At 37.0% G+C, this 26,175-nt stretch overlaps 2 protein-coding genes across 2 annotated transcripts in view; both read right to left on the reverse strand.

Annotated features, from left to right (window-relative positions):
* The window catches only part of necab2 (N-terminal EF-hand calcium binding protein 2), a 143,059-nt gene extending 128,040 nt beyond the window's left edge, over nt 1-15,019 (reverse strand). The window contains exons 1-2 of the mRNA XM_016287795.1: nt 14,603-15,019; nt 7,861-7,885 (exon numbers count right to left, since the gene is read on the reverse strand). Of these exons, the coding sequence (XP_016143281.1) occupies nt 7,861-7,885; nt 14,603-14,920 (343 nt within the window). The 5' untranslated portion in view covers nt 14,921-15,019. The remainder of the gene's footprint in view (nt 1-7,860; nt 7,886-14,602) is intronic.
* A 2,817-nt stretch (nt 15,020-17,836) lies between these two features.
* The window catches only part of hydin (HYDIN axonemal central pair apparatus protein), a 76,744-nt gene continuing 68,405 nt past the window's right edge, over nt 17,837-26,175 (reverse strand). Inside the window, 19 exon segments of the mRNA XM_016287873.1 lie at nt 17,837-17,984; nt 18,454-18,617; nt 18,791-19,000; nt 19,194-19,413; nt 19,534-19,814; nt 20,728-20,883; nt 20,968-21,166; nt 21,277-21,446; nt 21,558-21,779; nt 21,926-22,133; nt 22,260-22,407; nt 22,778-22,943; nt 23,033-23,159; nt 23,561-23,764; nt 23,843-24,056; nt 24,173-24,267; nt 24,336-24,496; nt 25,218-25,573; nt 25,720-25,947. Of these exon segments, the coding sequence (XP_016143359.1) occupies nt 17,837-17,984; nt 18,454-18,617; nt 18,791-19,000; nt 19,194-19,413; nt 19,534-19,814; nt 20,728-20,883; nt 20,968-21,166; nt 21,277-21,446; nt 21,558-21,779; nt 21,926-22,133; nt 22,260-22,407; nt 22,778-22,943; nt 23,033-23,159; nt 23,561-23,764; nt 23,843-24,056; nt 24,173-24,267; nt 24,336-24,496; nt 25,218-25,573; nt 25,720-25,947 (3,677 nt within the window).

Below are 26,175 nucleotides of genomic sequence, written 5' to 3' on the forward strand. Positions count from 1 at the left end.
GATTTTTTTCCCCATCGAGGGGAAATAACTTAATACTCTGTCATTTATAGTAAAATGTATATTTTTAATTGTGTAACATTACGTTCAAAATAACTACAAAATGTCTTGCCTTTGAAAAATAAAGAGAACAACAGAATGCGCTGCTTTAGCGCGTCTCGGTCTCCTTGAGCATCTTTCTGGCGCATGCCACAAACATGAACCACAGCGAATACTCGTCTTTTAAAAGGCTTCATATAAGCGTTAAATGCATCATATAATTCACTTTGGAATAAATCACAGTAGGCCAATGTATCATGATAAAAAAGTGAATTTACAGTCTGGAAATACTTTAGGCTATAGCAAATTATTTCTCGGACCCACTATCACTTTAAGAACTGCTGGTCTACAGAGAAGAAAGACCTGTCTAGACTCTGCCCCCGGTACGAGTTATGTCGAGCTATTCATTAGTCTGTTTGATGAGAAAAATATGAAACTGATAAAATGGGTTATTAATCCGTACAACTGCAGCAGTGGAGGACTATTATTTGAAAAATAAAGAGAACAACAGAATGCGCTGCTTTAGCGCGTCTCGGTCTCCTTGAGCATCTTTCTGGCGCATGCCACAAACATGAACCACAGCGAATACTCGTCTTTTAAAAGGCTTCATATAAGCGTTAAATGCATCATATAATTCACTTTGGAATAAATCACAGTAGGCCAATGTATCATGATAAAAAAGTGACTTTACAGTCTGGAAATACTTTAGGCTATAGCAAATTATTTCTCGGACCCCCTATCACTTTAAGAACTGCTGGTCTACAGAGAAGAAAGACCTGTCTAGACTCTGCCCCCGGTACGAGTTGTGTCGAGCTATTCATTAGTCTGTTTGATGAGAAAAATATGAAACTGATAAAATGGGTTATTAATCCGTACAACTGCAGCAGTTTCAATATTAAATTAAAAAACGAATGATCGAATGTTACACGGATTCTTGTGACTGTCCCATTGACTGCCAAGTAAATTACACTGTCAAGGTCCAGAAAAGTATGAAAGACATCGTCAGAACAGTCCATCTGCCATCAGTGGTTCAACCTTGTGACTGTCCCATTGACTGCCATGTAAATTACACTGTCAAGGTCCAGAAAAGTATGAAAGACATCGTCAGAACAGTCCATCTGCCATCAGTGGTTCAACCGTAACGTTATGAAGCGATGATAATACTTTTTGTACGCAAGGAAAACAAAAATATTGACCTTATTCAACAATTCGTCTCCTCTGTGTCTCTCCGCATCACTGTAGCACCATTTTGGAGAATATCCACTGAACGCACGCTCTTCTGTGTCATCCACGCTGCACGGACGTGCTGTTTTCATTCAAATCAAAGCGTAAATACACATAGAAAACGTATCCTTATGTCGCGGCTGACACAGAATAGTGTATGCTGCTTGCGTACAGTGGTTATTCTCCAAAATGGCGCTACGGTGACGCTCTTCTGTGTCATCCACGCTGCACGGACGTGCTGTTTTCATTCAAATCAAAGCGTAAATACACATAGAAAATGTATCCTTATGTCGCGGCTGACACAGAATAGTGTATGCTGCTTGCGTACAGTGGTTATTCTCCAAAATGGCGCTACGGTGATGCAGAGACACAGAGGAGACGAATTGTTGAATAAAGTCATTATTTTAGTTTTCTTCGCGTACAAAAAGTATTCTCGTCGCTTCATAACGTTACGGTTGAACCACTGATGGCAGATGGACTATTCTGACGATGTCTTTCATACTTTTCTGGACCTTGACAGTGTAATTTAATTGGCAGTCAATGGGACAGTCACAAGCCTCCCGGTTTTCATCCAAAATGTCTTAAATTGTGTTCCGAAGACGAAAGAAGCTTTTACGGGTTTGGAACGACATGGGGGTAAGTGATTAATGACAAAATTTTCATTTTGGGGTGGAGTAACCCTTTAAGCCTAGTCCCCGACTAAAATGTAAGTCTGAGCTGTTTCAACTGAAAGAAACTTGCACTGATTGATCTTGAAATATGTCAGTGCCCTTGTTTTGTCTCAAGATGCACACCAGTAATGTTTTTCTAAGGCATGTTTATAAAAATTACTTTAAAATCCTAATTAAACTATGGCCTAGTTCTGGCTTAAGCTAAGCCCCATCTGTGAAACCGGGCCTATGAGTCTTAAATCATAAAAATCACAAATCATAAAAAATGTAAGAAAATTGAAATTGAAATAAAACACATATGTGACCCTGGACCACAAAACCAGTCATAAGGATCAATTTTTTTCAATTGAGATTTACACATCATCTGAAAGCTGAATAAATAAGCTTTCCATTGATGTATAGTTTGTTTGGATAGGACAATATAATTTGGCCGAGATACAACTATTTGAAAATCTGGAATCTGAGGGTGCAAAAAAATCTAAATACTGAGAAAATCGCCTTTAAAATTGTCCAAATGAAGTCCTTAGCAACGCATATTACTAATCAAAAATTAAGTTTTGATATATTTACAGTAGGAAACTTATAAAATATCTTCATGGAGCATGATCTTTACTTAATATCCTAATGATTTTTGGCATAAAAGAAAAATCGATAATTTTGATCCATACAATATATTTTTGGCTATTGCTACAAATATAACCGTTTGACTTAAGACTGTTTTTTTGGTCCAGGGTCACATATGAAAAAGATTAATTTGTTTACCTTCATATCATATGACAATTAACCAACATCAGAGAACTGTGGAGTGTGGAAATGCAAATGAGCTGTTAAATTTTTTAAATATTAACCTAAAATCGCTGGGGTATTCTAGTAGATATTTTATATGAAAGGGGTTCAGCTGACAAAAATATATTTCAAATATTATATATAAATTATTTTTCAAAAATGTATTTGTTTAGCATACAGTATTAGGCCTAGTTGTAAGGTTGAATTGACTGTGAGGTTTGGGTAACGTTGAAACCACAGTTTTTTACATGCTGTTCTTTGTAATTGTTTGTGAAATTTACTAGCAATTTGTGAAAGAAAATTATATCTATACTTATTTTTTTTCCATTGTACTTAAATAGCTCTAGCCCAAATATAAAAATCCCTTTCAATACTGCACAGAGCGGTTCTGTAATTTGTCAACGAAAAAGTCATTTGGCTCCTAAATGTTTCATTCTAGTAACCAATGGCTGGCTCTTTTTTTCTGCAGCTCTTTTGCTCTCTCTGCCCCTGTGAGATCTTTTTGATGTAAAAAATGCTGCACAGAGAAACAGCACAGAATTTAAAACAGCTGAAAGAACCAATTCAATTTCCATTACATGTACTCTCTCCCTTAAACTGAGTGATATATTTTGGAGGGCGAACTGCAGATGCAGATAAGGCGATGGGTCATGCAGGTCTTTGCCAGTCTGCTCTCATGTCAACAGCCCTTGCAGATTTATGGTCACAGACCAGGTAATCAAAAAGCAGGAGGATGAGCCTGTCAGATCAAGCTTGCATAAAAGCTCTTAGGCCAAAAGAGCATGTCCTTTCCTCTATAAAACCGACACTAATGATTCTCTCTGCTTGCTCCACATGCATGATGTAGCCAATCAATTCTGCAGTGTGGTATGACACGCTGTGTGTTGTTTGTGCTCAATATGATGGTTTACTCTGGAAGATAAATTGATCCATAAACCATGATTTCAAAGGAAGTCCATTTACAAATTTAAATTGTCATTATTCACAAACCATATTGTTTCAAAATTTACAAGGCGTTGATATGTGCATCAGTCATATGAAGTACTTTTATTTATATTATTTTTTAAATTATTTATTTTTTATAATATTTATTGTTTTGTTTACACTAGATCTTTTGTTTCAATAATATTGCAAACTATGATTGTAAATTAAAATAACTGTTTTCTGTTTTAATGTATTTAAAATGTAATTTATTCCTGTGATGTGAAGCTGAATTTTCAGAAGCAATTGCTCCAGTCTTCACATGATCCTACAGAAATCATTCAAATATGCTGATTTTGTGCTCAATTATTATAAGTTATTATTGGTAATTAAATATTAATTATAGTTCTTAATATTACCAATGATGAAAACAGTTTATTTGAGATAGAAATCTTTTGTAACATTATAAATGTCTTTACTGTCACTTTTGATCAATCCTCATTGAATAAAAGTATTAATTTCTTTTCTTTTTTTCTAAATATTACTCCTAACTTTTGAATATCAATGTACCACGTTTTCTACAAAAATATTTAGCAACACAACTACTTTTAAACTTTACTATTAAAAAAAACACATTAAAATGATTTCAGAAACATATGACGCTGAAGACTGGAGTAAATATTATCAATTGTAATAATATTTCAGAATATTACCTATTTTTACTGTGTTTTTAATCAAAAACATTTAAAAATCTTAATTATTCCAAACTTTTGACCCGTAGTTTATTATATTTATATTATGTTATATTAATTATATTATATTATATATTGGAGTTCCTTGACAGTTGTGGTCACATTAAACACATTTGAACTGTGTTCAAAGGAAAAAATAGTCAAAATTACATTAGGGTGAGTAAATGATGACAAAATATTCATTTCTGCAAAGAACTCTCTCTTTTATGCATGCAGCCTTGTTCGAAAAGAAAGAGGATGATAATGTTTCACTTCTAGGAGTTTAGCTCTAAACGTTGGAGGCAAATGAGCCCGCTGTGCTGTTTCTTGTTAGACAGTTTTGTGATTGAAAACCAAAGAGTTGCAAAACATGGCACCCATCTCCTGTGGTCCCGACTCATGTTTTTTCTTTCTCCCCCACCCTCTTGCTTTCTCTCTCTCTCATTAAAACTGTCACCAAGCTGCTCCCCTGGGAGTAGTTTAAAAATAACACAAATTGCCCTAGCACCACACATCAAATAGCCACTACTCCTTTTAACAAGGTTTGTTGCAGGTTTTCTCTCTCTGCTATTTGTATCGACTCTCTTTTAAGCCCAGGTACAAGAACTTGTTTCACAGAGTGGAGTTTTCCTTTTAAAAAGCTAAAATAAAGAAAAATTTTTTTTATATATGTACATTTCATCTCAATCCAAAATTTAGACTAGACGAGACCAGGTCTGTGCCGATAATGACAGACAAGAGCTCAAGGCTAACCGAAATTAATCATACAAGAAAATTAAATTACAATACAATTGGATGAAATGGACTGTAGAGCAATACGCATCTTTTCATACATGAATTTGTGCAGTACAAAATATGTAACAGATCTTTTCTCTATAATCATAATTGTTCTGCGGACACAGGGTATGAATATGGATAAAGAGGCTAATTTGCATAAAGACACTAATCTAAAATTAATTAGCAAATACATCTGAAATTTTTGCTGCAATTTAATTTGCATTACAATATAGGAAAAATCATTTTAGAACATCCAGCTAACGCAAATTTGGTGCATTACACATTGATTTTCTTAGCAGAAGATGTTTTACTAATATAATACAATACAGAAATCATACTGGTTAGGCATCTGAGAACAAAAAAAAAACTAAACTTTTAATAAGCCTCACAAATGGGAATTATTTAAAAGATTATGCACAAGGCAGCACATTTCCATTGTCTTTCCTGGAATGTTTCTTCACGTTCTGTCTTTTCAGCTGTCAGAACCGTGTGAGGACAGATGGTCAAGATCTTCAGTGTTGTGTAAAGCTATAATAGCTGTATTTATTTTATGAAATGATGTACACCACCGTCCAAAAGTTTGGGGTCAGTATTTTTTTTCTTTGGATAGAAATTATTACTTTTATTCAGCAAAGACACATTAATTTGATGAAAATGACAGTAAAGACATTGATCATGTTACAAAAGGTTTCTATTTCAAATAAATGCTGTACTTTATTCAACATTATGATAAGAAATATTTCTTGAGCATTTAATCAGCATATTACACTGCACAGGTGGCACAGAAGTGCTTCTGAAGTGGCATTTAGGCATCTTTACAAAGACTGTTTAATGCTGCTCAGAGGTGGCATGAATGCATTTACACACCAATTCGACTTCATATTTTGACACAGAGCAGGCATAATCAACCCTCTACGGATACCTTGGCAATTGAATCGCCATTGGCTAGTAAATTTTTTTGTTTACTCGCCAGACTGAAATACTATACTATACTATACTAGACTATATATATATATATATACAGGTGCATCTCAATAAATTAGAATGTCGTGGAAAAGTTCATTTATTTCAGTAATTCAACTCAAATTGTGAAACTCGTGTATTAAATAAATTCAATGCACACAGACCGAAGTAGTTTAAGTCTTTGGTTCTTTTAATTGTGATGATTTTGGCTCACATTTAACAAAAACCCACCAATTCACTATCTCAACAAATTAGAATACTTCATAAGACCAATAAAAAAAACATTTTTAGTGAATTGTTGGCCTTCTGGAAAGTATGTTCATTTACTGTACATGTACTCAATACTTGGTAGGGGCTCCTTTTGCTTTAATTACTGCCTCAATTCGGCTTGGCATGGAGGTGATCAGTTTGTGGCACTGCTGAGGTGGTATGGAAGCCCAGGTTTCTTTGACAGTGGCCTTCAGCTCAACTGCATTTTTTGGTCTCTTGTTTCTCATTTTCCTCTTGACAATACCCAATAGATTCTCTATGGGGTTCAGGTCTGGTGAGTTTGCTGGCCAGTCAAGCACACCAACACCATGGTCATTTAACCAACTTTTGGTGCTTTTGGCAGTGTGGGCAGGTGCAAAAAAAAAAAAACAATAATACTGATAGGATATTATTTTTATTATTATTATACGAATTGTACTAATAAGAACAATATAAAAACGCACTAGGTATTAATGAGCTACTGGATTCATGAATATTAATCAGGTTGTTTGCGTTTGCTCGAACTGATTCGCTGTTTGCGCATTAGTTCCGCCTACTACAGGAAAACCCGGCAGTTCTTAAAAGCTGAAGAATTCCAAAGGAACTCCATTATTTTTAATGGTATATCGTTTACATGTAGCACATCAATTCTGCATGTTATGTAAGACTCTTGCTCGCTCCTTCTCTTTGCGCGTGTGAGAGAAAGCGACGGCGAGTCGTGCGCCTTCACACTAGAGTTTACGTTACGCCAAATACACAAACACAGGTGCGCTGCGCATCCATTCAAATTAACTGAAAAATATCTCAGATCGCTTGACGGAGAGTGAAACTCTGAAGCGCTCAGTCACAGAGTGTTCTGTGAGTGAAAATATATCTGTGCTAATCATATACTCAGCCTCCAACTCACACACTGGCGAGTAAAATCTGAGAATTTATTAGCCATTGGCTGATATTAGACATCATTTAGTCGCCCAGAGTGAAGATTTAGTCGCATATGCGAGTGATTTACTCTCAATGTAGAGGGTTGATAATTTAGTCTGGCCTTTATGAGGCGTTGTGTCTTTACACAAAATTTTGAGCAGGCATAGAGCAACCTTAACTTGGCTCCGTAAAGACAGCTTTAGAATGATTTCTGAAGGATCATGTGACACTAAAGACTGCCGTAATTGCTGCTGAAAATTCAGCTTTGAATCACATGAATAAATTACATTTTAAAATATATTAAAATAGAAAACAGTTATTTTAAATTGTAAAAATATTTCACAACATTACAGTTTTACTGTATTTTTATTAAATAAATGCAGCCTTGGCGAGCATAAGAAACTTCTTTCAAAAACATCAAAAAAATCTTACTAACCTCAAACTTTTGAGCTCTAGTGCAGACGAGATGAATGAAACATGAATTTCAAAACATGAACATAATTTCATGTTAAGAACAGAACAGAGTCTGAGAAACAAATTAATGATTTAACATGACATGGTATAAATCAGATTTCACTCACCATCCTTATCAGCTCTTCGGAAAATCTGAAATGATACACACATACAGAAATACAATATATTAATGAAAATTATTATTCATTTTAATTCACATTATCTTTATAATTGCAAATCTAAGTCTCTAGGACTCTCTACAGTATAATCTCTTAAATAAAGTTGACTGTTGACAGAAACCTGTTTGATTTCAGAACTGAAATTATTATTAAACAGCTGTCTAATCTTAAATGTACATACAGCAATTATCTTTAGACACTGGTTGCAGAAAACTAAAAGTGCATGCTAGAAAAGATGGATAGAAGTAATTAAAAAGCGCCTCTCTGCAGAGTTCAGTGTCAGTCAGCCTACTCAGAAAAGCTATTAAAGGAGACACTGGTTCTATAGATAGGCTGATTGCATTGCAATTGCATGAAATCTCGGCCCTTAACATGTTGCAATGATTAATCCTTACATTGCATTCAGAACACCACCAGCACAAATGACATTACAACCTTTAAGTTCCTTTTTTTTAATCAAGACTAAGCAATTTTGTATATTGGTTGTAGATTGAGTGAGGCGCTTAAGTCTGCAAGAGCAACCTGATCACACGGTCCAGTCAGATGTGAAATGGACCACTTAAGACTCTCTGGTAACAGAGGAAAATCACAGTCAATAGAATGTGCTGGGAAGCGTTACTCGCTAAGGGCTAATTTTGCAGCAGTCGATCCAGCCAGCCTTTCTCATTTTCTAAATAAATAAATACAATGAAGCGTGAATTGTCATGATCAGATCTGGATGTCCACGCAGCACAAACAAGAATAGAGGTGCATGTTTATTATTGGACATGCATGTTTGTGTCTCGAAGGGGGAGCGTGTGTCGAACATCCGATAATTGAAACACGTATTGACAGTACACAATTTGATCTGCTTCAATAGAGTGATCACCTTCTGTTGGCGGTCTAAATCACTTCTCAATTGGATGAGCCAGCTGCTTCATTCAATCCTGACAGCTAACAGCATTCCACCTGTCAGGATACTTTACCATCACAGAACAAATGCAAAAGCCACAGAGAAGGGATAAATGGACATCAGGACAACCACTGAAACATCTGCAGTTGAACAACAACGGGGTTTTTTCATTCTTTTCAACTAGGCCCATATTTCCCAACCATTTAAAGAGGAGAGTGAATGTGGGAACAGTGACATTAGCCATGTTCGATCAATACTGTAATGCATTTTACAAAGCGCTTGAGAAGCACTATTGGTTTTTAATCTTCCTAGCCATTTTATATCTTAACGCAAAAGTGTCTGCAGCATTAATCGCCAGTAGCGGGTCTCGACTAGTGGGTTGTGATCCAAAAATCGATTTGCTCTGGTTCTGTGGATTGCAAAGAAAAAAACAAAACACAAATAATAAAACCAACCATATAACCAAGCATATTTAAATAAATAAAAATAAACAGGATTACAACTTAACAACTGGGATTTTCAGATTCTATTAAATTGGGGTTTACCTTCAACAAGGATAATAATGTGTGATGAATAATTGGCTGCCCAGAATATGAATCAAAATTTTGAGGTCAGTAGTATTGTTTATGTTTTTGAAAAAAGTATTTTATGCTCATTGGGGCTTGATCAAAAATACAGTAGAAATTTTCTACTTGGTCAATGGGGCTCACCTCTGCCTTAAATTTGGAAAGAATTAGATAAAATATTTCTGGAAACATAGCTACATTTGACAAAATGTGGGAACCTGTTTTCAGTTCATCATGATTTTTATATTATTATTTTTGTTTTATTTTGTTTGTGTACAGTATGTCTAATTTTTATGAGTCTTTTAGTGTGTATTTATGTTTTGAAACAGTGAAAATCTGAATAAAAACAATATTCAAATAGTTTTCTATTTTAAATATATTTTAAAATGTAATTTATTCCTGTGATGACAATACTAAATTTTCAGTAGCAGTCACTCCAGTCTTCAGTGTCACATGATCCTTTAGAAATCATTCTAATGTGCTGATTTGCTGCCCAAGAAACATATCTTATTATTAACACAGATAAAAATGATTATACCGCTTAATAATTTTGTAGAAACTGTAATACATTTTTTTTTCAAGATTCTTCATATTTGAATTGAACAATTTAGGTCTTTACTATAATTTTTGACCTATTAATTTTTCCTTGATGAACAAAAGTATACATTTCTTTCAAGAAAAAACACTAAACGACAGGATACAAAACTGGATCACAGTAACAGTAGCAGATGATGCCAAATGGTCTAAAAAGTAAAAAGAGAAGTTGATCATGTTAAATAACATTTGTAAAAAAAAATAGAATAGAACCATTAGCTGGGAGTTACATCACACTTTCTTCATTGTGATTGTCTGCTTGAAGTGTTTGAGAATAAAGCGGATGCACTAAAGGCATGAGGTTGTTAAATACCATTTGTATGTTCTGACAATATGAAGTCACTTAATGTAGGTGACCCAGTTTGTTTGCACCTCAGAAGATATATCTCTGTTTGACAGGAAAAGGGGACAGCCACCAAAAGATCTAAAGTACTAATGTGAACTACAAAGCTACAAGTTGATAAAAGAGAGGGAGAAACAAAATAATTACTACAGTTAATACACATATTCATATTCACAGTTAATATGTCTATGAATACAAAAAAAACTGCTTAGAAAAATACACTGAGGAGAAACCAGCTACAAAACAAAGAACAGCTAGAGCAATTGAACCAAATTACTATCAAAACCGCCTAAGTGTATTGTAGCAGTAAATTTAAACCAGAGAAAGCTTTGAAGTGCTATCACAACCCTTGATGGGTAAGGGACCGAATGACAATTCCACCAACTGTGTTAAAACGTCCGATATTTTTTAAATAAAATGACATTTAAATATAACCCATTGGCAAACTGTAAAGCTTGTATTACTATTGTTTTACTATAGCCCAGCTAGGGCTGGGCGATATGGCCAAAATATTATCACGATTTTTTTTTCATATCAGTCGATATCGATAATTATCACGATAAATGTCCAATTTTATTTCTTTCGAGTTTAAAGGCAGATTTTTGCTCCAATGTGAAAGTTGCAAAAACCAGACGGTTAATTGTGGTTTTAAACTATTCTTTATGATCAGAACATGACAAACACATTGTTTTTGAATTCTTTACACTTTTCCAGTAATTTTTCCTTAAAGGGTTAGTTCACCCCAAAATGAAAATTATGTAATTAATTACTCAACCTCATGTCGTTCCAAACCCGTAAGACCTCCGTTCATCTTCAGAACACAAATTAAGACATTTTTGATGGAATCTGAGAGCTGTCTGACCCTGCATAGACAGCAACGCAACTGAAATGTTCCCAGAAATGTAGCAAGGACATCGGTTAAACAGTCCATGTGACATAAGTGGTTGAACTTCAATTTTGCGAAGCTACGAGAATACTTTTTGTGCGCAAAGAAAACAAAAATGACGACTTTATTCAACAATTCTTCTCCCCCGAGTTACTGTCTTCCGCCATTTTGGAGAGTATTGCAATGCATACGCACGCTTTACCCTAAGTGTAAACAACGCTGATTTACGGCGATTACGTTCATGAGTGCGCTTTCCGCCCTAACGTAAACAACGCCGATTACATTCTTGGATACTCTCCAAAATGGCAGAAGACGTAACTCGGGGGAGAAGAATTGTTAAATAAATTATGTTATTTTTGTTTTCTTTGCGCACAAAAAGTATTCTCTAAAATGATCTAAAATCTAAAAATGTTTTCTCTTAGAAATACACATTTGATAGTAGCTTGAGTTAGGATGCAGATGTAGGTTTGTTCATTATCAAAATCAGTAATATCTTTTAGATCATGATAATCACAGTGAAAACCACAAATATAGCACCTCAATACCATGGTAAAAATTTAATATGGCTTCTAGGTATTTGTATGAAAAACAGTAGTCTAAATACAATTAGTATAAACGCATAAACGCTATAGCTTAATAACAAAAAGTACTGTAATTATATCCCATTACTCCTCCTTCAATACATTTAATACATGACTGTCTACATTAATAATATAATAAAATTTGACACGAATGCCCACATTTCTGACACAATACCATGGTGCAGTTAGTGCTACATTAAATCTATGGTAAATGATGGCGATTTGTAGATTAAAAGTCTTCTGACTGTATCGTCGCGCACAGTGTTTCTCCTGTTTGTCAGCACTGTTTCATCTGGCTGTAAACAGAGTTATTTGTGTTCTTCGTTGAATTCAAGAAGTTTACACTAGATCTGATGCAGTTTAGTGTTCGCGTGATCGAGACTCATCAGCGCCCTAGTGAAGCTCGCGCCACACCGTGCCGCCGTTTGACCTTTGAGCCGAGCAGATAAATGCTAAGAGTAGCGTGCTTCAAATGACTAGCGCTGTTTCGTTCCGCCTTTGCTGCATGAACATTATATCGAACATTTATTGAACTCTTGTTATCGTTTATCGAGGAAATTTATATCGCGCAATAATTATCGTTATCGATTTATCACCAAGCCCTAAGTCCTGCAAACATTAATTTGAATGAATTATTGAACTTCGTTTTGTACTGTGAGGTAAATTTGTAGACGGTCCCTAAAGCAGCCTAGACGATTATGCAGCGAATATCAAACATAAACTAACTTTATTAACAAACTTTATGATAAATGCTTACAATATCTTACAATACAAAAGATCTGTAAAGTTGCAAAGACTAAAGTCTCAAATCCAAAGAGATATTCTTTATAAAAGTTAAGAGTCAACCACGCCTACCTAAAACGGCTCGTTCTAACATGTCCCCACATGTCTACGTCATGATGTGGGAAGATTTGCATAACGCCGCCCAAATGTTCACGCAAAGAAAGGCGGCGTAACTTTTATTCTCGCTGTAGTATTGTTGCTGCCGCCATGTCGTGAAGACGCTGTGTTTAGTTGTGAAAGCGGAACTACTTTATTTGGCCTTCCAAAAGAGCACGCTATCCGCTTCGTCATGCCTAGAGCTGATCCGTGCTGGTCGCTGAGTTTGGGGAAGCCGTGCTGAGAAAATTCAACACACCCTGAATCCATAACTGGTCTAGCCGGTGAATCGAAAGCTTTCTGAAATGCAAACAGGGGTCTTTACAATTGCATGCTGGATGGCGCTCTGTGGCTCTGTTGTTCGCCAATGCCGTTTTAAAGCTCGGTCAGCTGATGGCTGATCCTGGAACAGACGTGGCAGCAGACGTGGCATTTGGTAGCAATAGATTGAGTTAAGTAATGGAATTCTCTCACAAAGCATTGGGGGAAATCAATTCCCCTACAAGCACCTGCGCTCCGTACCGAAGTCTCCAGGAGAAATCATGTACACATGCTCACTATCCATAAAAGACTAATTATCTACAGCACCTCATTATCTGCTTAACCCCTCCCTTATTCATTTCCTCCACATTCGCTATTGTATTTATACTAGGGTGCCTCTGGTCTTTTTCAGAGGTTTTTAATTAGTTTTTGTCCCCTCTACTTTATAGTCTGGTTACCTGAGACTGTATCTGGGTCTAGGACTGAACTACTTATCACTCTCTTAAATGTTTTAACTTCTCCCCCTAAAAGCAACGCAGAAATCTCAAGAGGTATGACCATCAGATACACATAATTATCCAGCACCGACGAACAATACTGAGGCAATACTTTGACCTACTAAATCAATACTGCTGAGACCTCACCACAGCAGCCAATCACAAAGCATAACTGCCGGACTCACAGGAAAAGCGCAATAAATTATTTAGATTCAAGTATGCTTCTCGGAGATACAGCCCTAAAATCAGAGCAAAAGAACTGTTGTATAACCTTAAGATGCTGAAAGCTTCAGCTGGATGTTTCATTGCTGTTTCATACCAGAGAATCTAGAGTATGTTTAGATTATTTTACAGTTACAGGTGAATTATCAATGCACATACTAAGAGCTCAACCGTGTTTCGATATGACTGTGAATGTACGTGTCCTATTATGGTGGTAAGTACTTTGTCTACATTATAACATCTGGCTACATTATAACACTGCAACAATATATTATACTAAAATTACCTGTTTTATAGATATATGATTTAGATACACTTGTAGCTTTCTCATCCAGTTCTTTTTATTCCTTTACTGTTCGTTGTACATCCTTGGTTTTTTGCTTGGGGACTCTCTGAGCTTCTAGCCATCCATCAAAGCATGTATGCTCACAATGTAGGCCTATACTAAAATGAATACAGGTCATTTTTATTACACGCGACAAACGTAGCGAGCCTTTCGATTCGCACGGTGGCGCCAAGAATCGAGCCAGTGCGCGGAATGATACACGAGAGAAACGCCGGTATGTTCGCAACGGCAATTACACAAAAATTGATTGCTCACGATAAGCCATTCAGAATTAAGCACTCCATAGAACCGTGTAATAAAGTAGGCTATAGTACACAGGGATGATAGTTAAGTGTCAAATTATGCAAAATGGTTGGATTAAAAAGGTTGGGAAAAAATGGTTGGAAAAAAGTTAAATAGGTCGATGTCAAAAATGCATAATTGCTGTAATTAATCGAGTATCAAGGTTGGCGAGCTATCTATGTGATATTCTTTGTCTAATTATCGGATCACTCAACACTCTTCTGGTTCTGGGGTTGTTAAATTAATTAATTAATTAATTAAGACAATTAAATAAAGTTTGTAAACGAGTGCATGCATTTCATATTTCTTTATACATGCATTAATAAAATATCAAACACCTACATCCAAAATGACAGCGATGCCCTTTCGGGGCTCCGGTGCAAAGAACTGCTCCTGAGCCACCGCCGCCTCCTCCTTCACATATTCCCGAGTAGAGATGCTTTTATTGTCGCTCATCTTGGTGACTATCCAGCGGACGAGCCCGTCTATTCCACCGGGCTGAGTGCCGCTGTTTCCGGACTGTGCAGCCGTCGCTGTCTCGCTGTCCTGAGCCCCGGGATTGGGCTGGTCTTTGCTGTCCTGTGCCCGGAGTTTGGCTTGTTCTTTGTGGAGCAGTTTGTGGACGCCGTCCCTGCAGTAGCGCGCTGCTTGTTCACACATCCTTTTGCCGCGGAGCGTTCATGCTGCGCTCTATGGGGGCGATCCCTCCTCCTCAATGACATCAGCAGCAGCAAATCCCCAAAACTCACCCCTCCTGTCACACCTAATAGGAGCAGTTCAATGAATGCCATCCATTTAGCTCAGACGCAGAAAAATGAACTAGAAAAGCATTATTTGCACTTTAGAGAGAGAGTAGCTAATAAAGTAGGAACCAATGTTAATGCCCATTGATCCCAGACAACTTTTGAATAAACTATTCTAATGTTGTTTAGGTCTATTTTTGGTTTTCTACAGTAACTCTCAGTCGTAGTTATTTAGATCTACCATTCGTGGATATCCCTTTCGAAAATTAATGGTTTTATTATAGTAAAAGTGTACTTTGCTATGTTCTGTGGAAGATTGATTACCATTTGTATACTTTACAAATACCATGGTTGGTTAGTGTAGCAAAACTATGGTTCATTTGTGGTTACCAGGTTTAACTATATTAACTATGATTTTTTGGGTTTTATTTCTCTAAAACCATGGATAATTTTCGTATGATCTGTACAGTCTAACTGTAGTAACTAGACAATAAAACTCCCAATAGCATCCATTTATACAAATATCCCACAAAAAACTAGCTATAGTTCTATATATAGATGCACAATTACAATAATTAATGTATCAGCGGCTGATACATTTTACTATAGGTTATTTATTGTAATTGTGCATCTATACAGAACCATAGCTATATATAAGATATAGATAATCAGCCATATGCTATCTGTTGCGGTTCAATTCAGTGCAAACTATAACCGACACAGTTAAATGTCAGTTCGACTTAAAAGCATTTGTGATATTTGTGATGGTTAAATCTTTATCAAAGTGATACATATATGACTGCATTTGTCATGCTTTATCAACGTAGCGGCCGAATTGCAGTGAACTTCTGCTTGCTTCTATTTGGTGACAGGTAAAAATACACACTACTATAACTCAAAAAACTTGTATGAAAAACAAAACATCTTTTATTAAGACCCCCTAACCTTTTGTTTTGACTTTTTGGAAGAGTTCAAGCCTTAAGTCTGACCTTCCTAAACCCACTCGTGTTGATGGAGCATCTAAACAGTCTGTTGTCTGTCGTTTGATCAACATTCGGAATTTGTATCACGTCAGAAAAGAACAGCAGCTTGACAATTTTTGGGGTGGGTACTCCTTCACTTAGAAAATCCCTCATTACCTTACTGTCTCTATAACGGTCTGAAATGACCTTTGTGAGTTGAAAGACAGCTGAAAGGCTCCCCGGTCCTGCCCTTTACAAGGGGTGATTAAGTCATCCCAACTAAAAGGGCCTTTATTTAATTGGCACCAAGTACAACCCCCCTACAGTTTGCGTTCCTATAGTGAGGCATTTAAGCAAACAGAAAAAAAGTGATTGGATGCATCTCTTTAATGTAGGGCAACTCACAGCAACCTGTTACTCCTTCTTCACCACAGAGGGTGCTCAAATAATTACAACAAGCAGTAATCCCTTGTCTTTGGACATGCTCAGCCAGTTTGTGCGTAGCACTGACAGGCCTCTCTTTTCAGCACGTAAACAAACTCAGTGGTATACCATGGAATGAGCAGGGGGTAAAATGAAACTACTGAACGGTTATTCTGGATCCTGTGCATCTGAGGTTGGATACACAGACAGACTGTCACTCTGTATACTTAAAGCTCTAAGCTAATTGTTTTATACATTTATATATATTGCTTAGGTGACTATAAATATAAAAAGAAACTATATTTTAAAATATTTAAAATGTATAATACTATACTGTATATAAAGCAGGTAGAATAAAATAAAATAATTAAAATATATATTCTTTATTTCAATTAACAAATTTTTTCAATAGTTTTAGTTAGCAATAACAACAAGAGTAACATCTAATATCAACCTGTCCCTGCATTCATTCACCCACCCACTTTGTCTATTTGAGATTTGAATATATGCAAAAAGAATGCCGGAAGGCTTGGCAGGGAAAATGAGAGATAAATGCAAGAGATTTCACACACATTCATACTGCAAATGAGTATGAAACCACGCTGGCAACACATATACACAAATACACACACAATCAAATATCTGTATCTGAGTCATGAACCTAGAGGGAATGTACCTCCTATCGTGCCTAAGTAGATGGGAGGTGACCGTGATTTCACTAAGTACAACATGTTCCTGGATCAATATCCTTGTTGATCGTGGAACAATATTCCAATCAACCAATCAGAATTTAGGTATAACTTTTCAGGAAATATCTGTTTTAGGCTTACGATCAGGGTTAGGTGCTTCTACACCCTTGTTAATCAGCTATCATTTCACACTGATTTTAGGAATAAATTATGGGTAGGGTTAGGTTTAGGGGTAGGGATTGGGTTTAGTCTATATTTTTGGACAGTAATGTTGATCCAGGATCAACAAAAGATGTTGATCCAGGAACATGTTTTACTTGGCAAAATCACAGCGACTGTAGATGGGACATGTTAAAGGTGATGTAGGAGCAACAAGTGCACCTCCTGGTGGACTAAAAAAGAGCACCCAGGAGCAAAAGCAGTTAACTTGATAATTGGCTGGTATAATTCAAACTGCAAACTCTAGTGCTGCAGACATTTTTATTTTTTCTGTTCATTTTCAGTATTTACAATCAATTTGCATTCTGTTAAAAATAGCATATTTCTTAAAACTGAAAGACTGATGAAAATTAAATGAATTTTTTTTTTAATTAAGTACTTAACCGCCCAAAAACCTTACTGTATTTAAAAAAGCAAAACGATATTCAATTCAATTTTATCTGTTTTTTACCACTACCATGAATTATTTTATCCAAAGAACAGCATGGTTCTTTCTTCATGATGTTCTTTTCTCTGAAGGAAGCTCTGGACAGTAACCTTTCAAGTAGTAAACCCAGAAGATGCCCTGTAGAAGGAGAGTGTGTAATGCTTCGTATCCAGTGCAGGCACATCAATGTATTCCAGGCCCTTCAGGGAAACAATGCCTTCTGAACGATCTGGTTTGATGAGCTCCATCACAGCACGCAACCTACACAGCAGGATATAAAACACTGAATGATAAAACATAAATTATACTAAGAAGCAGAATATAATTTGCAACTGAGGCTTTATGTCAATGAAAGATTTTACGATCATTACAAAGCATATCCCAAGAGGCACTGTATGTGTGGCTTTTTTATGGGCATTTTCATGATTAACAATGTTTATGCATGGGCAATAACCGTATGTTTATGGGTAATGAATTAAGATTATAACAAAAAAATTTTATTAAACAGGATAATAGTGCATTTTGCGTCAAATAATATAATTTATTTTAGTGAATTCTAGCATCATTATCTGTTGATTTTGCAGTCTTTGCAATAAATTTTAATTGACTGAAAAATAGTGTTTTGTTTTTAAACTAAATGCCTATGAGAAAAATGCCCTATTTCATGACTGTGAAATATTGTATAGTGATTATTACATTTGCATTTATATGTTTCTTGTAGATGAGGTACCTCTGAGGTCTGGGCAGCCAGTTGTGGACAGATACTGTCTGTGTGTGGTGGCTTTTGCATTTGATCTCTTCGGTTATTGTGCCTTCAGCCTTCGGTGGCTCAGATGTGCCATGCAATATGTACAGTATTCCACTGCCATCAGGAAAAGAGAAGAAAACGGAGCCCTGCACCACAGCAAAGGGAGGTGTCATTAATAGTGGAATTTTTTTAATTTTATTATTGTACTGACATTGTTTTTTTATAATGGCTATTTGCACCCTTGTTTTATTGTAACTGAACAATTGTTTCAAAAATAATTACTTGAAATAGTCTTCATCTTGAGGAGAGAGTGTCATACCTCATGCCTTTCCCCGTCTGCAGTCATGACCAGTGGCTTGTATGTGATCTCATAGGTGTTCTGCTGCAGGGGCTCAATGAGGAGAGTGGGCGGCCCGCTCCAGTGCTCTCCTTCTATGACACATTTCAGAGTCCAGGGCTGGTTAATGCGGTTGGGTAGAGCCAGAGACTGAGTACACTGACTGCGCACCTGACACACGAAATTCACCACCTGCTCACACAACAGGGAAAGCAAGCAAAAAAAAGACAGTGACACAGTGAATTAGCCTTGCTTTTTAACTTCAGCATTTCATCAGCACATCTAATATTAGCAAACATACAAGGTTTCAGTACTCACTAAAGGAAATTCTGACACGCTGTTAACATTCAGACTTGTGTTTTCTTCTGTCTCTGCAACACCTTACCTCTGTTGCAACTGTAGGGACAATGCAGGAGCCAGTGAGGGTGAGTTTTAATGGTTTGCCCCCCTCTATAGTACAGCAGAGATCATCATAGCGCAGATCTTGACTCAGCTCAGTAGGGGCAAAGGTCACTTCAAGGGATACTTCCATTCCTGGAGTGATGTAGCCATCAGCAGGGAAAATGATGAAATCTGGAACAAAACTCTTTACATCCCATTTGAATCTGAAGAGAACAAGGAAAAGCCATGTAATAGCATTGTCACTCAGATTCATTCATTTACAGAACCAGCCACACATTTTAGATTCAACCAGTCACTGAATTTTAAGGTTCTGCGATGTGTACCTTGCACCAATGTCTCCTGTGTTCTGCATTATAATGCGACGGGTGGCTTGGCAGCGCTGGACCACAACTCCAAACTGCAGGTAGTCTGTGTCCAGTCTGACCTCCACTCCCTGACAACATCCCTTCATGACCAGCAGGGGGCGAACAGCACCTAAATACTCCAGCTGCAGCTCCTCAGTGAAAGGAGGCATGCGCTGTTCAGGAGTAAAGAGAAGCTCCACCACACAGCGGCCACCCCCCTCTTTTAGTGTCACCTCCCCTTCTGGACGCACTGACAAGATCTGTAAAAGCACAATGATTTTTATTATGTAATGTACGCAGTGCAGTGGAATGTATGCAGTAATTCACTCACTACATTTAGGTCCAAATTTCTATTTCAAACAAATGCTGTTCTTTTGAAATTTATATTCCCCAAAGAATCATGAAAAAAATGCAACATTGATAATAAGAAATATTTCTTGATTACCAAATCAGCACATTAGAATGATTTCTGAAGGATCATGTGACACTGAAGGCTGGAGTAATGGCTGCTGAAAATTCAGCTTTGCCCAGCACAAAAATAAATGGCATTTTAAAATATATTCAAATAGGAAACAGTTGTTCTAAATTGTAATAATATTTCACAATATTACTGTTTTTATTTCATTTTTTATCAAATAAATACAGCCTTAGTGAGAAAAAGACTTCTTTCAAAAACTTTTTAAAAAATTACTTCTAAGAGAGAAAGCAAGTGTACATGTGCTACCATAGAGTCCTGAAGAAGGTTATCAGAGTGTCTGCGAAGACTAAAAGTCAGGGAAGCGTGGCTGTTGTTCACCAGAGGGATCAATTTCCGACTTTGCTGGCCAGCCTGCAGATTCCCCAAAGAATCATGAAAAAAATGCAACATTGATAATAAGAAATATTTCTTGATTACCAAATCAGCACATTAGAATGATTTCTGAAGGATCATGTGACACTGAAGGCTGGAGTAATGGCTGCTGAAAATTCAGCTTTGCCCAGCACAAAAATAAATGGCATTTTAAAATATATTCAAATAGGAAACAGTTGTTCTAAATTGTAATAATATTTCACAATATTACTGTTTTTATTTCATTTTTTATCAAATAAATACAGCCTTAGTGAAAAAAGACTTCTTTCAAAAACTTTTTAAAAAATTACTTCTAAGAGAGAAAGCAAGTGTACATGTGCTACCATAGAGTCCTGAAGAAGGTTATCAGAGTGTCTGCGAAGACTAAAAGTCAGGGAAGCGTGGCTGTTGTTCACCAGAGGGATCAATTTCCGACTTTGCTGGCCAGCCTGCAGAGCTCCAAAATTGACCACCTTATGAGCTGAGTCCTCCAAATGAATCTAAGAAAAAAACAGCGGAGGATGAATATCTATTACACCAGGATGTAGACATGTAGGATTATTCAAAACTCAAAACTTTGTCACCTTCATCTCAACGCCCTGTCCCAGGATCTCCACCACTTGTTTGGCACACTTGTTCATCTCAAAAACCACCTTCTCGCGGTAACGAATTGCTTTGCGTGGGTAGAATGAGAAGAGAACCTCCACGGAGCCGCCAGGAGAAAGGACTTGAGGGGTGAAGCTGACCTCCAAGACAGGTGTGTTGGAGAACAAGCAGTCTAGACTGAATAAATACCATCGTATTATAAAAACAAACCATGAAACTTTGCTTTACACAAAGTTGCAAAGGAAAATGCAAATATAATCAGTCTTCTAAAGTTTTAATTTTTTTACCTGATTCCTCTGCTGCTTCTGTTACTAATCACCAGTGTGTGTGTAACAGGTACCATACCAACACAATATATGAAATGCCTTTCAAAGTTGTGCTTTAGGAAAGAAAATTCCAGATCTGGAGCTACAGCTGAGCCCTTTAGTGCACAACAGAATATCGGCCCATTCTTTACCTACAAACAGTGGAAAGAAAAAAAATTTATGCAGAAAAAGAAAAATTATGTAAATAATATTTTGTTCAAAAAGAAGGATAAAAAGGACATAAAGTAATGGACAGGGTCTACCTTAACAGAAAAAGACAGATCTTTGAGCACACATCTCCGCTGAGGGCAAAAGGTCAAGATGCAGGAACTCTGTCCACCTACAGCCACTGTGTCCAATTTAGGTTCCACCTGCAGGTGGGGCTGCAGCGCTGTCGGCCCAGACAGGTCATACTCAACATCTAAACTAAATTTCCCAGGATTAGAGACCACAAATGTGCATGTGGATTTATCGTTTAGCTCCACCTATTTAGGGAACAGATAACAGGAAGTGGCAGAAAGCTTGATCTAAACGTTTTGTACTGGAACTCTGCCAAAGACAAATCTCTCACACAACATACTGGCATGCACACTAACCAAGGGTGCATAAATAACTTCACATAAATTTTAACCTGTTTGAAGTCCACAGGATGGATCTGGTTTGATGAGAGCTCTGTGATGGATCCCTCGGGGCTCTCATATCGCACATTAGCATTCATGCTGTAACACTCTCCCTTCACGTTCATGGTCAGCGGCTGGAGCTTCCTCCGTACTGTCACTACTAGATTAAAAGCCACATCTCCCTCCCGAGTGGGAGTGATCCATATGACCAATGGGATCCTGTCAGAGGCAGATGTTAAGAATTGTGACAAGATCAGTGTTCAAATTCAAGATGATTTTTTTTTTTTACTCAAAAAAGGATACGATTGTTATGTCTTAGACTTTATTATGAGTGAAATAACATACTTATCTTTAGGTGGAACTGTTCCCTCCATAGGCTCTAGCACCAAGCTGTCCTGGTAGCCCTCAGAGTGGCACGAAGACTCTTGGACCATAAAATGGAATGGTTGATCTTCTCTGTTCACCACAAACACAGTCTGATGAGCTTCAAAACCTGCAAACAAAAGCAAATGGACACTCCTGCTGAAAAGACTGGCATACGTTACCAATAACATCATAAAAAAAATTATACTTTTCAATTTTCTTTATATCTAAACCAGTTCCTCGCTGTCATAATTTGCATAAAGTCTCAGTGCCTTTTGTCCATACATTGAAAGTCAATAGGATCCTATGTTGTTCATTGTATGGCCAAAAACGGCAGAAACACTCATTAAAATAACTTCTGTTGTGTTCCACAGAAGAATGAAACCAAAACAAGGTTTGGAACAGCATGAGGATGAGTAAATGATGACAGAAAGTTTATTTTTGGGTAAACTATTCTTTTAACATGGTTGGTAGAATCGAGCATTTTATTGAAACCTCACCTAGTAGCAAACTGCCCAGATTGAGGTGGGCTCGATCAATATAGACAACAGGCTCATTAGCAGTGCCCACCAGCAGAAAGGGCAAAGACAAGTTGTGCTCAGGGATTACGAAGGTCCAGAAGGATTCCACTAAATCTAGGTTGAGAACCTGGTACTCAAATGAGACCTGAAAACAGAGATTAAAATGTAATATCGATTCATGTCTGAAAAGAAGAATATTTGCAGCATGATTTGTTAAAATCTCAAACAAAACACCTTCACTTCTTTCCCCGGCTGAATGGACTTGTTTGGTGTAAGGCAGCTGAAAGAAGATTTGCCCAAGTCCTCACATCTCCAGATGAAAGAGTATGGCTTGTTTGTGGGATTAATAACACCAAATTCCCTGAGAAAAAATAATGCATTCATTATTTGTGTTATGCAATAATAAATCACCCATGTCCTGTTTATATATAGTACACAGAATGTATACTGTTAGGATCAAGTGACACTGTAGACTGGAGAAATTTCAGCTGTCACCACAGGAATAAATGACATTTGAAAATATATTAAAACACAAAACAGTTCGTTTGAATTGCATTTTACAATATTACAGTATACTTAACTTGTAAGTATGATCAAATACATGCACACTACAGTATATGTATAATATATTTATATGTATAATTTAAGTGTATATAACATAGGATAGTATATAGAAATATACATATATGAATATTATATTTGTTTGTAATATAAACAACGTGACTTCAATCAAAGTCAGAACTATTAAATGAAATGTTTTACCTGCGGACAGACATGCCAATACCCACTGAGGTGAACTCTATAACCCTGGTATTGGGGTCCACAGTGAGGGGACTGTGGGGCTCAGGGTTCCGCCTGTTTCCAGTGAGGTAGTCTGAATCCTTTAGGTGGAAATGACAGTATGGCAGCAAACTGCGACCACTTATGGTGATCACTGGACTCTGCTGATCCTTCAGGTTAGCGATGCTACAAATTAAAAATAAAAAGTTTAGAACTGAGCAAACAGTGACAATAAGCAAATAATTTCACCTCTGAGAGTCTGACCTGCAGATCAAACTGGCCTTAAACTCAGCCACTTCCAGAGGGGAGAACCGGATGTGGAAAGTTTGACTCGCTCCGGGGCTGATAAACCCTACGTCGGATTCAACACTGAAGAGAGGAAGCTCTGGGTCTCCTAGCAGTAGAGAGGACACACTCTGCAGAGAGCTTGCTGGTCTTTCTGGTGTCCTACTCCCTTGAGCCGAGCGGGAAGTCCTCCCTGATCCATCAGATATATTAATACAGTTGTTTTTTTGATTACTTGCATCTAATGAACATGTAAAAACATACTTCTGTGGTACATCAGATCACAAACATTTTAAGGCTGAAGGTTACCTCCATGTTCAAAGCATGCAGTCTTTCCATATGTCTCCATTAGAACCTGCCAGGAATACTCCAGCTTAACACTGCCTTTGTTCTCCATCTGGAGGCTAAAAAAACATAACATCACTTATGAAAATCTGAAAATTCAAAAGAATTTGAGTGCATTTAAACTTACTGAAAGACTCTGGTCTGGTACAGCATTGTGTCTTTGAAACGGATGGGTCCAGTATCACATTGGTATTTGGTGTAATCACATGTGGCACTAACTATCAGCTCCATCTCTCTTGAGGAGTTCTCCACCACAGAGTGAGGAGGCTCCGGGTCTGTAGCTACTACCTAATCACAGTGACAAGATTAAAAGAATTAGAAGTCAGTTTTAATTTAACACCTTTGATATCTTAACATTTATCTGTTTCCATCTCAGTGTAAAAAAACAAGGTAATTTAAACTTTTCTAGTAACTGTGACTTTATTGTAATGCAGCCTCCTGTTTTTCCCTGACACATTCATAATTATTACTTCTGCCGGTGTGCTGTGGCAAGCTTTATGCGCACTTTAGCACTTATTAGGCTACGTAGGCAGTTAAAGGCTCATATTTATGATTTATTAATAAACATGTGATTAGTCGACTAATGCTTCAAATGAACGACTACTAGTCGAGGGCAGCCCTATTGTATTGCAACTTTATATTTCACACTTGTGACTTCATATTTAATACCTACCACTTTACAGTATATCTCTCAGTTGCGGCTTCATAGAGTATCTTGCAATTGCACATTCATATTTAATAACTGCCACATCATATCTCCCAATTGCTACTATATACCTAACAATTGGCACTTTATTTTTCTTCATATCTAACATTTGCAGCTTTTATTCTTTGACTTTTTTATCTCACTATGTGACTTTATATCTTAAACTAAAAAATAAAGTTAATGAAGTACCCCCAGTAAACATATCAAATGTGCTATCTTTTTATATTAATAGATGCACCACAGGATTTGCATTATTCTAATTTGTGCTACTGTCATCTCTATCACTGATTCTATGAAACGCACCTTCCGTTTGGCTGGTTGTTGTGGCGACTTTTCTACATCCATCCATTTAACAGTCCTATGACAGTCATCCCAGTCTGGGACCTGGTCTACAGGCTGCTGAAAGGTAATACTGCTGAGTTTACATTTTATTGTTTGAGCATTCAGCACAATGGGCTCCTCTGAGTAGAAGTTCACTGTCACAACTTTGGAGCAATCAGCATGCAAGTGACCAACTTGTGGAGAAAAGCTCAGCTGTGGGCCACTGGGAAGCCATTCAAAGCGCAGCACCTTGGAGCTGCTTGGGTTTGTCATGGTGAAAGTTTCTTGGTAAGTGCGGCCCACGTGACAGTCTCCAAAATTCAGAAGGTCAGACATACCTGAGGAAAGAATTAAGAAGGGATAATTGCCATAATTACCAACAGTGGGTACTGAATCCAAAAATATCCATAAAATAAATGGTACAATTTTTATTTTAATCATGCTTTAGAATGAAGCAAAAATCACACTATTAACTTGCATTTACTTTCAATGCTGTCCTGCTGAACTTTGCTACCAATGTTGTCCAGGATGATGATGTCATGGTAACCCTCTCCCACAAGCTGCACCACTGTCTGATCATACTGGTTATCTTTTACCATTAACTTCAAGCAGGCCTCAAACTTCTGAGCCACCTCTGGATGAAACCCGACCTGGAATTCTGCTTGTTGTCCAGCCATGAGGATCAGAGAGGCTACATGTACTAGTTGTGTCTCTGAAGAAGATCAAAAATGCAGTTATGTCACATACATTTGATTTTAATATGTTTCTGTTGCATACTGTATCTCATGCTACTGTTCTCTTTATTTCAATTTGCTGCTTTTGGTTGCCTGCCTCAAGCTAAATGTTTATACACAAGTCACAGAAGAAATAGCACATTGTTCCTTCTCCTACACTACAGCACTCTGTAAAAAAGTAATAACCACAAAGCTTGAAATGACTT

This window comes from Sinocyclocheilus grahami, unplaced genomic scaffold (genome assembly GCF_001515645.1).
Source record: "Sinocyclocheilus grahami isolate Dianchi unplaced genomic scaffold, SAMN03320097.WGS_v1.1 scaffold225.1, whole genome shotgun sequence".
NCBI lineage: Eukaryota > Metazoa > Chordata > Actinopteri > Cypriniformes > Cyprinidae > Sinocyclocheilus > Sinocyclocheilus grahami.